The 15132-nt window shown below is 49.7% G+C and overlaps 1 protein-coding gene across 18 annotated transcripts in view; it reads right to left on the bottom strand.

Moving 5' to 3' along the window:
* LOC118971547 (ADAMTS-like protein 3) overlaps positions 1–15132 on the bottom strand; it is a 109441-nt gene that overhangs the window by 38892 nt on the left and 55417 nt on the right. For 6 of the 18 annotated variants that reach the window (XR_012123945.1, XR_012123948.1, XR_012123950.1 and 3 more), the window contains one exon: positions 14075–14203. The exons of 8 other annotated variants lie outside the window; for them this stretch is intronic. Coding sequence is in view for 1 of the 10 variants with exons in the window: in XM_073218956.1 (XP_073075057.1) it covers positions 14075–14201 (127 nt within the window). In the remaining 9 variants the exon portion in view is untranslated. Of the gene's footprint in view, positions 1–153; positions 3692–3730; positions 6539–6624; positions 8382–14074; positions 14204–15132 lie in introns of those variants that run through there. 4 more of the 18 variants (XR_012123947.1, XR_012123949.1, XR_012123955.1 and 1 more) reach the window with 4 other exon arrangements.

Here is a 15132-nt window from a genome sequence, read left to right on the forward strand (position 1 = left end):
GCCACAGAACTACATGACAAAGACCACTTAGCGTTTTGACCACAAGTCAGTAAATAGCTTTAGGCACATGTGACAGGCTGTTTCTATCTCCACACCTCCTCCAGGGCAGGTGCAGGATCGGGTTAAAGCAGAAGGCTTTGGCCTCATGCACACCTCATTGGAGCCAAAGGGCGTGGCGTTGCTTTGTGTTGGGAAGGGAGAGAAATCTGAAGATGGGTGGGGGTCTTGTGGGAGTGGCTGGAAAGAGGTGCTGGTGCAGCTGCGTGACTGTGGAGAAGATAGCGAAAGACATCCTCAGCATTGCATTGTCACAAAGAAGTCTTTAGAAAACAAAAATATCTAAGATAGATAATGAAGTTGCTCACTCTGCCTATGCAACAAAATGTTCTTGCTTTAGGAGGAATATAACATCTTCAGGGAAATAGATTTTGTTCATTAATGCTTTTGCAAAAGAGGATTATTTCAGGCAACAAATAGAAGTGTTAAGTTTCAAATATGGGTCAACATAGTGAGGTGCAGAGTTGTAAGTGACATCTCTAGACACAGAGGGAACCTGAGGAATTGAAAGAATTTCTTCCCCCAAATCCTGAGAAGTCAGCACTTTGCTGGGCTGCGGAATGTGAAACTCAGAGGAACCTCATTTGATTCTTAAGAGCTGGCGCAGCTTCCGGTGACGTCCGAGATAAAGCCAGGTACCTGGTTTTGAGGATGCGCTTTCCTCCTACAGTGCTCTGGCTGAGATGAGAGAATGTGGCAGACATGGGAAGACTTGCTGACAAAAAGATGTCACCACTATAACGACTCTTGCTATGCACTTTCCAGTGGGCAGAATACGTGCTCCATGAACATGTGACATTTTCTCAGTTATTCTCACACTCTGAGGAGCAGGTGTTGTCAGCTCCATCTTACAATTTAGGAAGCTGGCCCCGTCAAAGTAGGCTGCAACTTAAATACCCAGAGAAGGGCTAATAACATGTGCTATACTTTTTCAGTAGTTTCCTCTACAAATATATACACACAGAGAGGTTAAACTTCCCTAAGGTCACCAGCTAGTAAACATTGGAACTGAGATTCACACCCATGCAGTTTACTCCAAAACTGATCTCTTAGCCACAATGGAGGCAGGCCTTGTATATTTCTTGATAAATTTATTCAAAGGCATCTTCTAGCTTTTATTGCCATATATGTAAGTAGGCTCTCTTTAAAAATATTTTTTATGGTTGCTTATTGTGGAAAATTAGGAAAGCTATGAACAGTTACATATTTATCTTGTAAATGGCTATCTTACTGAACTTCAGTATTTTGAATAGTTTTAGAGGGATAAAAAAGAACACTGTGGCTGCAGAGATGTGAGCAGTGAGGGCGTGGCTGAAGGTCAGAGAGCTGGCAGCTGCGGGGGCTCAGATCCTGGGGAGTCTTACAGGTCCCTGGGAGGCTTGGCTTTCACTGCAGAGCTTTAGGGAGTGACATGATCTGACTCACGCTTTTAAAGGGCTGCTGTGCTGAGAACGGGTCACGGGGGGGCAAGGGCAGAGGTGGGGAGACGAGTGAGGAGGCTGTCACAACAACCCAGTCCAGAGATCGCGATGGCTTGGACCAGGATGGTAGCAATGAAAGTGGTGAGAAATGGTCAGATTCTGGATATATGTTGAAAGTGGATAAATTTTGAAGATCTGGGAATGGGCTGTTGCCGGATAGAGGGGTGAGAGAACAGCAGGTCAGAAATGGTACCAAGGGTTTTAGCACAGGCAACTGAAATAATGGCGTCACTAATTCTCTGAGATAAGAAACTAGGAGAGAAGCACATTTGGGAGCCAACCTCAGGAGCTCAGTTTTGATATGTTTGCTTTGAAACACCTGATATTCACTGGGACATGCTGAGCAGGTACCCGGATCTGTTCACTGACAGGAAAGTTCTGGGCTGGACAGATACGTTTAGGAGTTGTCAGCATACAGATGGCATCTGGCTCCTTGAGCGTGAGGGAGTGAGCACACTGATGTCTGCGGACTGGCCCTGGGCACGCCATCCTAGAGATCAGAGGAAGGAGGTGAAACCAGCAGGGGAGGCAGAAAGGCACCAGTGATCGGGAGGGAGTAGAGCAGAGAGTGGTTTCCCAGAGGCGAGAGGAACATTCAAGAAGGGGGAGTAAGCGACTGCCAAGCGCAGTCATTGGCAAATGGCCGAGTAAAAGGTCTGGGAACTGGCCACTGGATGTGGGGACACACAGACCTCACAGTGGGCCTGCTGGTGTCCTTGACGACGGCAGTGAAGGTGGACTGATGTGCACAGAGCTTGGCTGGAGCGAGTTCAAGAGAGAACAAGGGAGATGAGGTTGGAGACAATATGAACCGTGGGGAGGTGCTTAGCTGTGACTGGGAATGAGCAACGAGGTGGTTGCAGGACGGGTGTGGAGGCAAAGGCAGGTGTTGAAGGACGGCTTTGCTCCCCTGGAATGTGCAGTCTTCCTGATTGGTCTCCCTGCTTCCACCCCTGCCTGCCTGACCCTCTTTGACCTGCTGCTGCCCATGTTCAGCACCTGGCCGGAGTGTTTCTGCTCAAATGTAAGTCAGATCACAGCGTGCCTTGCTCAGAATTCCCCCACGACTTCCATCCTACTCAGAATAAAAACCAAAGTGCTCATGGAGGCTTATCTGGCCCTGGGAGATCTGCCCCTGCTCCCCCACAGCCACCTCAAAAATACAGGAAAAAAGGGCTGAGAGCCAGAGAGATATTCTCAACGAAATCACTTCTGTTCCTGGACCCAGATGTGTCCGAAGATAGCCGCAGCCTGGACTTTTCAGCTTCATGAGCCAGTAATTTCTCCATTTTTCTTAAGCAAGTTCGAGGTGGTTCTCTGACCCTTGTAACCATGGGAGTCTGGACTAGAAACTTAGGTATGAAAACAACTGAGATGGCCAAGTGGCCACACCAGCATCTTCTTGGAACAAACGGACATAATTGTGCTCCAAAGGGAAATGCCAGAAACAGGAGGTGTGCAGGGAAGTGAGCAGGACCAGGTTCCTCCTGCCCAGTCCCCACACTGGCCCTGCGACCACGTCTCAGGGGGGCAGAGGCAGTCCCCGCGCTGAGCTCCGCCTCGCCGACCCGGCCCCTCTCCAAGCAGCACCTCCCCCAGGTTCCCCCTGACCGAGGCCGTCCAGAGGCCAGTTCCATCCCTCCTCTTACCACCCTGTGAGCTCCTCCACTCATCACAGTGCCCACTTGCCCAGTCACCCCACCCTGGAGCCTCACAGCCACTCCTGGTTCTCGCCTTTTTGTTCTTAACATTCAGTTCACCACCGAGTTTTTAAAATAATCATTTCTGACTTAGAAGTCTCTTGGACTGGTCGCCTGTACCCTGTCTTCATGGTCACGGCTGCAGCTTAGGGCCACATTCTTCCCTTCCTTATCAAAACAGCCTCTTAGCTGGTTTCCCTATTTCCAAGCAATCCTCCAGGCAAAGTCAGAGGGACTGAAGCGCCAGTCCCTCCAGGAGCCCGCAGCTCTGGCACTACCACGTCCACACCACGCAGCTCTAGCGGCACCCCTACCTCACCTCCGACCCTCCCGCCACAGGCCTCATGCTGCAGTCAGTTCAGCATCCTAGAGCTTTCTGCTCTGTCTGGAATGTTCCCACTTCCCATTGGGCCCTGGCGGCACCTCAGGGGAAGCCCTCACAGAACCCCCCATTCCCATAATGCTTCATTCACACCAACACACCGCACTTACGACATCACGCCAGCTCAGTGTTGTATCTCTCTGGGAGGTCCTTGTACCAGTTGGGCAGTGAGGGGTTGTTGGATTGAAAGTGTTCATGGCTCTTGTTATGGACAGAATGTTCATGTCCTCCCCTCCTCCAAGCCAGTTTACATGTTGAAGCCATACCCCCCAGTGTGATGGCATTTGGAGATGGGGCCTTTGTGAGCTGACTGGGGTTAGAAGAGGTCACGGGGGTGGGGCCTGCAGGATGGGGTTAGTGTCCTTGTAAGAAGAGGTGGAGACCAGGGCATGCTTTCTCTCCCTCACGGCCACCATAAGCCAGGAAGAGGCTCTTACCAGACACCTGGCCTGTAGGCACCTTGACCTTGGGCTTCCCAGCTGCCACAATGACAAGGAGTAAACGCCTGTTGTTTAAGTCTCCCAGTCCCAGTGGTATTGGGGAACCTCCCAAGCTTCCTAAGACAGCTCTGGGGAGGGTCTGACTTCGTGGGTCTTGCCTGTCATGGTACCTGTCACCTGTGTCAAGGTCTCAGGACGTGTATTCATTCATGGCCCTGGCTTGCTGAGGTGTGGCGATGCACTGAAGCAAGGCCCTAAGGGGAAGGGTGTCATCTTAGGGCAGCGAGTGGGCCGGTCTCAACTCCTGCATTGCTCTCCCAGAATGGCCTGGCTCTGCTGGCTGCCCGGCACCCGTGCCAGTTCTCCAAAGTCCCTCTGCAGCCCAGCCAACCAGAAGTCTAAGCCGCAGGGAATTCCACAAGCAGAGTTGTATCAGGAGCTCCCTGAAGGCACTCCCCACCTCAGTAGCGCTGAAAGGCAGAGCTGGGCTGGTGGAGATGGTGGTGAGCACCGCTCAGGAATCTAGAACTCACTGCTCGGCAGAAAGTTGTGCAGAAGGGAAACTCCCCAATGTGATTCGTTGTTGAGCCCACCTGGTCACCAGTTACTCTGTTACTTCCTGGTAACCTTGGGTCCCTCATGCCTTTGCTCAGACCACTTAGTGCAGGGATAATGCAGACACTGCTCAGATCACCCTCCACCAGCCACCTCCACCTGGAGGTCTTCAGGAGTCAGGCATTCAGTGGCTGGGCCAGCTCTCTCCAGGCGCCGGGACCACAGCCCCCTGGGAATGTGGCTGATCAGCCGCCCCTCCCACCTGCAGCTCTCAGAAGAGTGAGGGAAGATAAAGCACCTCTCAGGAGCTGGCTTCTTTTTCCAGCCATTGAGTAAGACTCACTCTGAGGGCCTCTGACCATGCACGAGGCCTCAGGTGCAAATCAGCCAGCGAGCTTCCTCAGGGCTGAGACATGCAGATCTGTCTCAGGAGGCCCAGGGTAATGCCTACACACAGTGGGCTTGTGGAAAGAAACTGAACGGACCAAAATACAGGTCGGAGAAATCACTTTACTCTGTGTAACTCCAGCCGCCTCTGAAGATGGCAGGTGCTTTCCCATCAGAGCATCTAGAAGTTTGCCTGCATGCATTGCTTGGCAAGAGCTGCTGACAGGGAGAGAAGAAACTGAAGATCCTACTGCAATGCATGGAGGCTGGGAGGAGGGAGAGGGAGAGGAGGCAGAAGAGCGGGGTGATGGGATGCCCCAGCCACGATCCCCAAATCTCTGGCCTTCCTTAAATATTTGCCAGATGCTTGGTACTAATGAATGTCTAGCTATGGCTAGGAACCAGTCAAGAAACAGGTTTGCGTCCTGACTGACAAGAGGGCAGAAGAGAGACGGTGGCAGGTCAGTACAAGAAGAAGCCCAGGCAGAGGCGCCCAGGCCAGTGCCAGTCCCCGGAACTGTCAGAAGTCAGTTCAGAAGGCTCTTGAATTTCCAAACTCTACAACTGACAGGGGTCAGAGACGATTACACTTACACCTCAACCCAGAACAGCAAAAGGGTGGGACACTGAGTTCACACTGATAGTGAGAGTTTACGTACAGAATAGCGGTCAGATAATGAAACAGAACTGCTTAAGTTTTTCAATATAAAAGGAGAGGCAGGGGTCTTCAGTGCTGAGCACAGGCACAGCTCAGCACCCAGCACATGTCACGTGTGAGTACTTCCAAAGCGCTGAAGGGGCCAAAGGAATTCCCTGGGGATCTTTGTACCGTGGCTCCCCATGGTCTCTCAAAACCACATGTTTGCTCTGTTGATACAGCTATAAAATGTCAGAACTAGTTTAAACTTAATATCTAACCTCAAAGACAGGCTATTTCCTCCCAGTCTTACAGTTCTGAAATATTCAACATTCTGTTTCCACAATGCTCAAATTGTTTTTGGAAAGCAAATGTTGTGGAAAATAGTTGAGACCTGGAGGGGCCAGGAAACATGTGTTGCAGAACGTTTGCCCTTCCGGGGTGTCTTTAAAATAGTCACTGTTTAATAAATAAATTTTCCTCATCTTTGAAAGGCCTATGGAATATTCCACATTATAAAATCTTTGGCCTATTCAGATGGCTTGAAGATGCTAGATTTTTATATCAATGTATCTCCTACATTATACCTGTAAGTTTTGTTTTTATTTCCTGCAGCTACTCAACACTCATAGGATACTCAGTATTTTTTCACATGCAACAACTGAAAGTTTATGCTGCCCTTAGTTACTTCCTGTGAATGTGAAGAAATGATGTCAGTTTATAAGAGGTGAACTGAGTGCAGTGTAGGTGAGAACAAAGGCAGTCACTAATGAATGAAGCGGCCACGGGTTCACAGCCCGTGTCAGGGAGAATTCCCATGCTCCCCGGCTGCGGTCAGTCCACAATACGGCCAGTTGGTAAGGAATGCTTCTCTTTCGTCATCTGGGCAAATCCATGATCTATGGATAAAGGACTTTGGGTAAAAGGACTGCCCGCCACTGAGGCCACACCCAGACTTCCCCCACAGTAAAGCTGTGATTCTCACCATTCATACCTGCTGCTGTTCTTTCTCTTCTCTAGTAAAATGACATGAAGTGATCGGCGTCATCAGTCCCCAGGCAATTTGATCGGATGATGTAGAAACAGTGTGGGTCACAGAATCTATGGCCATTTTGTGACCAAGGGTCCTTCCCTGGAGGCTTTTAAAATATGCTTCTTCAGACATGGAGGAAAGGGGTCAGCAAGCTGCCTTCCTGGGGCGGTGACCCCAGCCTCTCAGGCACCCTGGGCTCCTGCTCTGCTTGGGACTGGGCAGTTCCCTTGAACTCCACCAGTCTTATCTCATGAACACTATAGTTCATGGCTGGATATTGCCCCTCAGGGTCTCATTTTTAAGCTGAAAAGAGCCCCGGAGAGTCATCCCGTGTACTGACTGCAAACCAAAACCCTCCAGTGCTTCCTTGAAGAAGACAACTCAGAGGCAAAGCCAGTGCCAGCCGAGGACAGGGACACACACTGGGGCATCACATGCGTGAGTCGCGGCCTCTGGCACAGAGAATCCCTGAGCAACAGCACACACAGGGGCAGCCCAGCTGTCCAGGACCCCCCCTAATGAACAGCAACTTAGGCGATCTACCGATGTGCCGTCCGGTGTGGGTGAACGAACAGCTGTGACACGTCCCTAAAGGCTGCATTAAAAGTATCGCTTATTTGGAAGGCTGCCCGTTGCCATCACCACCGGCCCCTGCAGAACCACAGGTGGGCTGTCAGGGGGGCTCCTCGGGCAGCATCTCAGGCTGGCCGACTCCCCGAGACTCCCTTCTTCCTCCCTCAAGGCACCAACTCTCGTTTTTCTGAGCTGTGCTTGATTCCTCTATTAAGGGGTTCCTTTCTCCTTGGGATGGTGGTGAGCAAGGTTCAATTTTCCTAACTCCATAGCTTTTACTCTTCTGGGAGGAAAAAAAACACAAAAGCCCTTGCAATGTATGGGGACCACTGCTAACAACCCTCTTCCTCCAGCCCCGGGAACCCCTGTGCTCCAAACACACCTTGCTGTGTGCAACACTAAGACTTTCTGTGCGCTGTTCTCTCCACGGGGACTGTTTACTCTTCTCCTTGACCACTGGGAAGAATTCTACTTATTCAAGATCCAGCTTCAGCGCTGCCTTCCCTGACCCTGTCAGACTCTGGAACCGATTCCCCTCTGTGGCCTTGAGAACACTGGGTATTGGCTCTTGACATGCCTGCTTCCCCCTTCAAGTTGAGCCCAGAGCAGGGCCTGGTCCCCCACCCCGTTTGGCTCTGGTTCCCACCTGGGTAATCCACTGTTTCCCAAGGAAGCCTCTCCTTCTGCAGTAACACTGAAGATGAGCCCTAGGAGACTCTCCGGCCCCATTTGCTGACTGAGCCACAGTTCTTAACCTCGGCTGCACCTGCGAATCATCTTGGGGGCCTTAAAAAACCCTGATTCTCAGGCCATACTGCAGACAGATGAAGCCGGACGCTGCTGGGGCAGGCCGGGATGGGGCGGGCTGCTGCCCAAGCCTGAACCAGCGCTATCCATGGCAGTAAAATTACTTTGTATACTATGTGTGGGTCATGGAGATGAACACATGGGTTTTGGGTCATCAGATATGTAACGAGGGGGAATAAAGGAATGAAAAGACAAGGAGACACAGAGATGCTGCAATTCTGCTCAGGTCCTGCGCGCTGTCCCCACGTGCACTGCTGTTTGAGGACTGCTCTGTGGTGGAGGCGGCAGTTTACATGTATGTGGAGACTCACACTTTCTCCAAATGGGAACTGGAAATGGAGAAAAGGTGAGAAGAAAATCATCTCTCAAGAAGCATTCAGAATAGTGCTTCCCGATCTTCAAGGAACAGACAGTTTTTTACAAAGGAGCCTTTTTAATCCTCTAAGTCAACAGTGCACCTATGAATACAAAGAGGTGAGGGGGTGGGCAGCCACTAGCAGATGGTGCACGAGGGACCAGTTCCTTTCTGACCGCTGCAAGTCTCACATGGGGGCTGGGGGCTGAAAGGGCACATGCAGGCGCACCTTTGGCCCAGCATTGGCTGGCATCCTGCAGGCTGGTGAGAGGCCAGCCTCCCCGGGGCCTCCACTTGGGTCCTGGATCTCTCAGCATGGGTGGTTTTGTTATCTGTACCTGAGCCTCTGTCACCTTGTCCCCAGACCACAGCAGCTCCTCAGTCCTGCCTCCCACCTCTGCTTCGACACTCTCCTCTCTGGCTAGAACTCGTGGGTCCCAGGATTCTCCTTCTCCATCCATGTGCTTTGGAGTCACACAGATCTGGGACTAAATCTTAACTCACATACTCACGAGACACACAGGCCCAGACAAGTAACTGCACGTATCTGAGCCCACTTGCTCATTACTGAAACAAATATAAATAACATCTGTGTCACAGGCTGTTCAAACTGACACCGATTAGGTACTCAGGCTATTGTTATTTTTGATGAGGAGTCTGGTCAGCTTTCCAGGACGTTCCTGACCTAGGCGCTGCCTGTCAGCATACGCTCCTTAGCTCTTTGCAAGGCGGCGGCTTTCCATGTTTGATTCAGCCTCTATGCGCAAGCACCCAGAGCCCTAGCCTGGGGACAACTATGTTCCAGATCCTCAGTTAATGACACATCCATCCCTTGCTCAATGCCAATCAAGCCTCCTCTCGCTTGGAGGGATCGGAGGCATGGAATCTTAATCAGTATCTTGAGTGTCTGGCGCAAAAAGCTGATCAATGACCACGGACACAATTTCACCAAGTTCAATTCATGGCTGTCTGCGGCTTCTCTGCCCTCTAGCTTTCCATCCAAACTGTAGGCAGAGTGCTCTTTCTAGAACACTAATTGGCTCACAGCATCACTCTACTTAAAACTTTTCTTGTCTTCCCACTGCCAATAAAGTGAAGGCCTAGGGTGTTAGGACGACATTAAATCTGGCTCTGACTTAAGACTTCCAGACCCACCTCTTCCCACTTTCTCTCCACCCTACTTTAGGCCACACAGATCTGCCCGTGGTTCTGCGAAGAGGCCAGGAGCTCTCAGCCTCTCTGCTTTTGCATATATGCAGTTTCTTTAGCTGCAGACAGCCTTCCTTCCGATTCCAAGTGGACTGGCTCTAATGTCATTTCTTCTGTAAACCTCTCTAATCCTTTAAAAGTATTAACTGCTCCATCTGTATCTGATGTATGTCATAAACACTTACATATTTGTATTAGTATATTAGAATTTCCTTGTCTGTATAGCTGCAGAAACCAGATCTTATTCATCTCTGTACACTAAGGACCAAGATCGGGTTTAGTAGATGCTTAGTGTCTGCTTGCTGAATGGATGGGAAGATGGATGGAATTTCCAACCATTCATGATTGATTGATTGATTGGCTGAACACAGGGTTAAGAGAGGAGGATGGTGGGAAGATTGCTGTATCATAGGCAGAAGAGGTAAAAACGATGGGGGGAGTAGCCTTTGTTGAGTGGAAGAAGTTTTAAATATACTTTAAACATCATTTGAGATATTTCAAGGATTATATATGGTTTAAAGGGATAAATATATACAGAAGAGAGGATACATTTCAACCACCACAGATTGAGGAAAATAAACTACCTTTAAGTTAGAATATGGTCGAAGGCACCAAAATGTTCAGTTCATAAAACAGTAGTAAGCCGATTATCCTCTGGCTTTCTTTTTAAGTATTTTGAAAATTATACACAACATCTTGTGGGAAAACGCATTTTTCTATAGAGCTGGTTCTCTTGGGGGAAAGGGCTTTCTCTTAATTATACGATGAGTTTGTTAAGTTCTAGCTATCCTGTAGGGCTTTTTTTTTTTAATTGGAATTACACTGACTTTACAGGCCTGAAAAAAACATCTATATATTGGATTTTCAATACAGATAATTAAATTATATTGTCTGTAAATAAGAACTTACTATACTTCATTTTCCTTTAAAAATAATTGTATCATATTGTATTGGCTGGTGCCTTTAAAACAGTGTTGAACAGATGCAGTGATAAAGGGTGCCTTATCTTTTTTTGGAATTTAATGGGAAGGCTTCAGTCTCACCATTAAAGTAGGTGACTGACGGAGGCGGGAGTATGAAGGCCTGGACGCTGTGGGTCACAGCTGGGCAGCCCTGAGGAGCCACATAGGCTTCAAAGCTCCCCTGGGCCAGGCAAGGCTCCATGCGCCTAATCACCACTCTCCCGGGCCCTCTGCCTAATCCTGCTTTGCCTTCTCCCTTCCGTAGGATTAACAACTAATACATACCCTGCATGCCCGGCTCACCTCAGCATCGGCTTTCAGGGGACCCAACCTGCGACAATGTATTTAAAGCAGATGTTTTTAAATGTTAAAAAAGATCTTTGTATTCTTGGGAAAAACCCTCCTTAGTCTTATACATTCGGAATTCAGTGTGCTAGCATCTTAACATTTTATGTGTTTATTTGCCTCTCTGCTCACCGCTTGTCTGTATATCCCTATGCGCCAGCCACCCGGTGGGAAGGCAGGTGCAGTCGGCACCGCAGAGCTTCTCCTCTCAAGCAGGCAGACACCTGTGTCCTATAACTAGCACTGCAAGGCTTGCTCCGAGCTTAGTTTAAATTTTCCAGCCGCCCAGCTCCTCCTGGCAGTTTCACTGCTCTCAGGAGCAGCTGCCCAGCTCATTTTGTGCTTAAGAGACTTTCCACTCCTGGGACTGGGGCACTGCAGGTGTTGCCAGCACCATCCATTTGGGAATCACCATCTTCCTGGCTCAACCCCATCCCCGTCTGTGGGCCGAGAGAGCTTCTCAGAGACCAAGAGGAGCTCAGCACCCACCCAGAACACTTCAGAGAAGAGACTCAGATCGGCTGCCCTCCTTATGAGCTTAAGGAATAAGAAAACAAGGAACACAGAATATACACATAACAGAAAATCATCGATAAATGATTCTATCTAACTAAGCATTAACAGAAGGAAAAAAAAATCAAAACAGTTATTGGTATTTATGGGTCATTTTCCTCTGGTGAGTTTTCCTTTCCTACCAGAAGGTGGCAGAGAGGTGCAGTTTAAATTTCTTCCCATTTTTAGAAAAAACTTTCTTATTAAAAAAGAGCAAGACAACTCTTGCAACTTAGAACTTTTAACCTTTAGAAATACAGATTTGATACAGTTATTAGAAATATCATTAAACAGTGACTAGAATCAATCATTATCAATAACTGAATTAAAGAACTTAATTAAATAACTGAATTAATGAAAAACATATTTAGCTGTGACAAAAACTGAATCGGTCTAAAAGGTATGACTAGATGAGCTCATGATAATTAGTGGAAGGCATTTTTACGGGCAACTGAAAAATAAAGAAAAATGTATACATGCCATCCATTTACAGAAATAATAGCGATTTGCAACATGCAAATGTGATTTTGTACAGCAGCATTCAAGTAAATATTATAATGCCCTCATCTGTAACATAAGGGGTTGGATTCAATCGTAACCAAAGTCCCTTCTTCCATTAATAGGGTATATTTCCTCTTTCAGAGAAGAGGGTCAGAAGACGCATGTCTCACCTGCGGTCATATACGAGCTAGTGACCGAACTGTCTGTAAAACCCTCTTTTTCCCCAGCTGTCTTTAAAAAGTCGGCTCTCCATAATAGGCTAAGTTAGCTATGGCTTCTGCCCATAAGAAACAGGAAGTTCACTACAGGTTTATTTAAAATGGCACAGGACTCAAAATGAGACAGGTTTATTTTGAAGAGAAAAGGACTCCTGATTAGTTCCCGGGGTCTAGTCCCCCGGGCATGACTGCCAGGTAAGGCAAGACCAAGGGGACAGTTCCAATAAGAGCTGGAAGCAGAGGGAGGGAGGAGGGAGAGGAGCCCGCCCAGCCCTGAGCTTCGCCCAGGCCCCAAGGCTGCAATGGCAAGGCCAGCAGGGACTGCTGGAACCCGGGGTGGTCAGAGAAGGGCCCCCCGCGGGAATAAAACTGAGATGAGCTTAATGGTCTTTCCTAGATGCTTCACTTGAGAAGAGTGTCCAGTGAATCCAGCCCCTGCCTTAGGACAGCAAATTACACACTGCAATCCTCTCAAGAGTTCATCTCCCAGAAAGCCTGAAATTAAACGACTGTGGAAGTAAGAAATTTAGAAATAATGTTAAAAGTTGAGGTTTCTCTTAATAGAAGTCAGATCTATTTTGCAGAATCTTCTGCAGGTGTGAGGCTGTAGAAACTCTAGACATTTGTGGCTTGGCAACTGCCAAGTTCCACTCTGCTCTCCTCCTTGCCGTGGCCAGACAATGCTGGCCTGATCCGTAACGGTCTACGCATTTGCCAGAAAACTCACGTATTTGTGGGTGGAGTCAGTTGGGAAGCTGGATGGATTTTTTAAGCCTGTGTAGGCCAGATGTGCAGGGACTTCCAAGGGGTGAAAAATAATACCTTGGGGGTTAGCAGATTTCCAGTTTGTGGAGGCAAAGGTGCAGCCCTGGCAACATGGCAGGGGACCAGCCATTGCACGGGCCGGGAAGCTGGGACCCGGGTGGGGTGTCCTAGGGCCCCTTCCTTCCGTGCACCCTCACGGTGTCACCGAGAACTGCAGCCAGGCCTCCCCCAGTCACCCTGGGCTATTTGGATCACAGCCTTAGCTGGATTCATCATAAGTGGCTGCAACTATGGGGACCTCGTTAGAACCTGCAAACCGGGAAGACACAGCTGGCCTGAGAGTTAAATCAATGCACGTAAGTCACAGGCCCACGCAAAGTCACCTTAAAATAACAGACCTTAGTTCTGAGGAGCCCACCATCAACTTGAAAAACCAACCAAGCCATTCACACAGCCTCCTGGCTGGAAAACGGACATGTGTGAAGCATGTTTTATCGGTTTGGAGATGCATGTGGCCACGGTAAGATTAAGAATCTGTGGTTTCCAGAGGAAGAATGGTTGTGGGGTTAGGGCAAAGTCAGACTAAAAGTATTATTTCTCCTAAGATAGAATGAATTGGTTAGAACAGAGATTTATCTGCCCTTATAAACAAGCAGAAAAGGCCACTGGGCACAGACGTGCTGCCCACCCAGCCACGGCACGGAGGGGGTGCGGGCCAGCCCCTGCCCACCCTGGCTGGGCCCAGCACAGACCCCTTCTCGCTGGAGATCCTCTAACAGCTTCCTACAAATGCCCTCGCTCGGACTCCATGTTCTTGGCTGGAAGTTGGCCTCGTGGGCAGACCTGCCACAGGGACCCTCGTCTTGGTCCTGCCAGTGCCAGCGTGCAAAGCAGTCCCCAGCCTTCAGGGGCCTTGAGCAAAGCGGCACTCTGCTTCCACACTGGTCTCTGAGCTCCTTACTGAGTACTCACCCTTGAGGGATGGCTTCTCTGTCACTGTGCGGGAGAACAAGAGCTTGGAGCCTCCCAGGCTGACGCTTAGAGGCTTGGATGCCAAAATGCCAGCGGGTGTCCCCCTGGCAACAGTGGGCCAGCCAGGAGACGCGCACACTCACCTCTCACAGGACACCAGATCGCCATAGTTGCCCCCAGAGCTGCCTCCACGAGGCCTCCAACCATGACGGACAGATGGCCAGGCTCTAGTCTGGTGATATTTCTTTCAACAGACAAGATGACAGGTGCCTCTTAAGTCAAAGGGAGAGGGAAACGAGGTTAGGCTCGGTTTTTGCTCTTTGGTAAACAGTGCTGCCTCTGGTGGGCTTCGGGGACAGAGACAGAGTCCTGGCTCCCTGGGCACCTGCACATACACAGCCTCAGGGTGCTCAGGGGACAGACGGACAGACAGGCAATGGGTGGGTGCAGGCAAAAAAATGGCTACAAGCGTGCATTGCAACGACCATATACAGACCAGGAGGATATTTCAGAAATGCACTCTGTGCCTGAGCTGAACACCAGGAATTAAGAGTCAGAAAACAGCTCTTCTTGCCGGCAAGCAGCTCACAGGCTGGCGGCAGACACCTGCAGCATTCAGGTGGTGGGCTTTGAGAGGGAAAGAGGTGCTGGCTGCCCAGGGTTCTCTCTGTAGCATGTGGGGCCAGCGAGGCAGCATCCCAGAGAGGGTGTTACCAGAGCTTCCCTCGAGGCGGACTTATCGCTGTAGCTGAACCCCCTACTCCACCGTAGGCACTGGAGCTGCTGGAGTGGGGGGCCGCATTTGCTGAATGTGTCTCATGGCCCATGCGTAGTGCATGAAAGCATAACATCTTAGCCAGCTGTTTGGAAACCATGTACTCTGGGGAAGAGAACTTTGGAACGATCCTGCTTGGGTAACCGAATGTCCCATCCTCTCCTGGAGGTCTGGGGACAGTGGACAGCTATCCTGAGAGCTGAAAAGATAGGAGACCTTGGGCGGGATGAGGGCTGTGCCTGTCTCAGCATGTCCCCTGGGCCCCGAGGACGTTGCACCAGCTCCCTTAGGAAGCTGGATTGTTCTGGGATGGACTGGAGGGGAGCCTCGGAGCTGCAAGGGGGATGGCCATTCCTTCCACAGTTTCAGAGCCTTGGAACAGATGTTTTCTGGAAAGGGGCTGATATGCACAGGAAAGAACAACCC

This window comes from Manis javanica, chromosome 12, assembly GCF_040802235.1.
Source record: "Manis javanica isolate MJ-LG chromosome 12, MJ_LKY, whole genome shotgun sequence".
NCBI classification, from domain to species: Eukaryota; Metazoa; Chordata; class Mammalia; order Pholidota; family Manidae; genus Manis; species Manis javanica.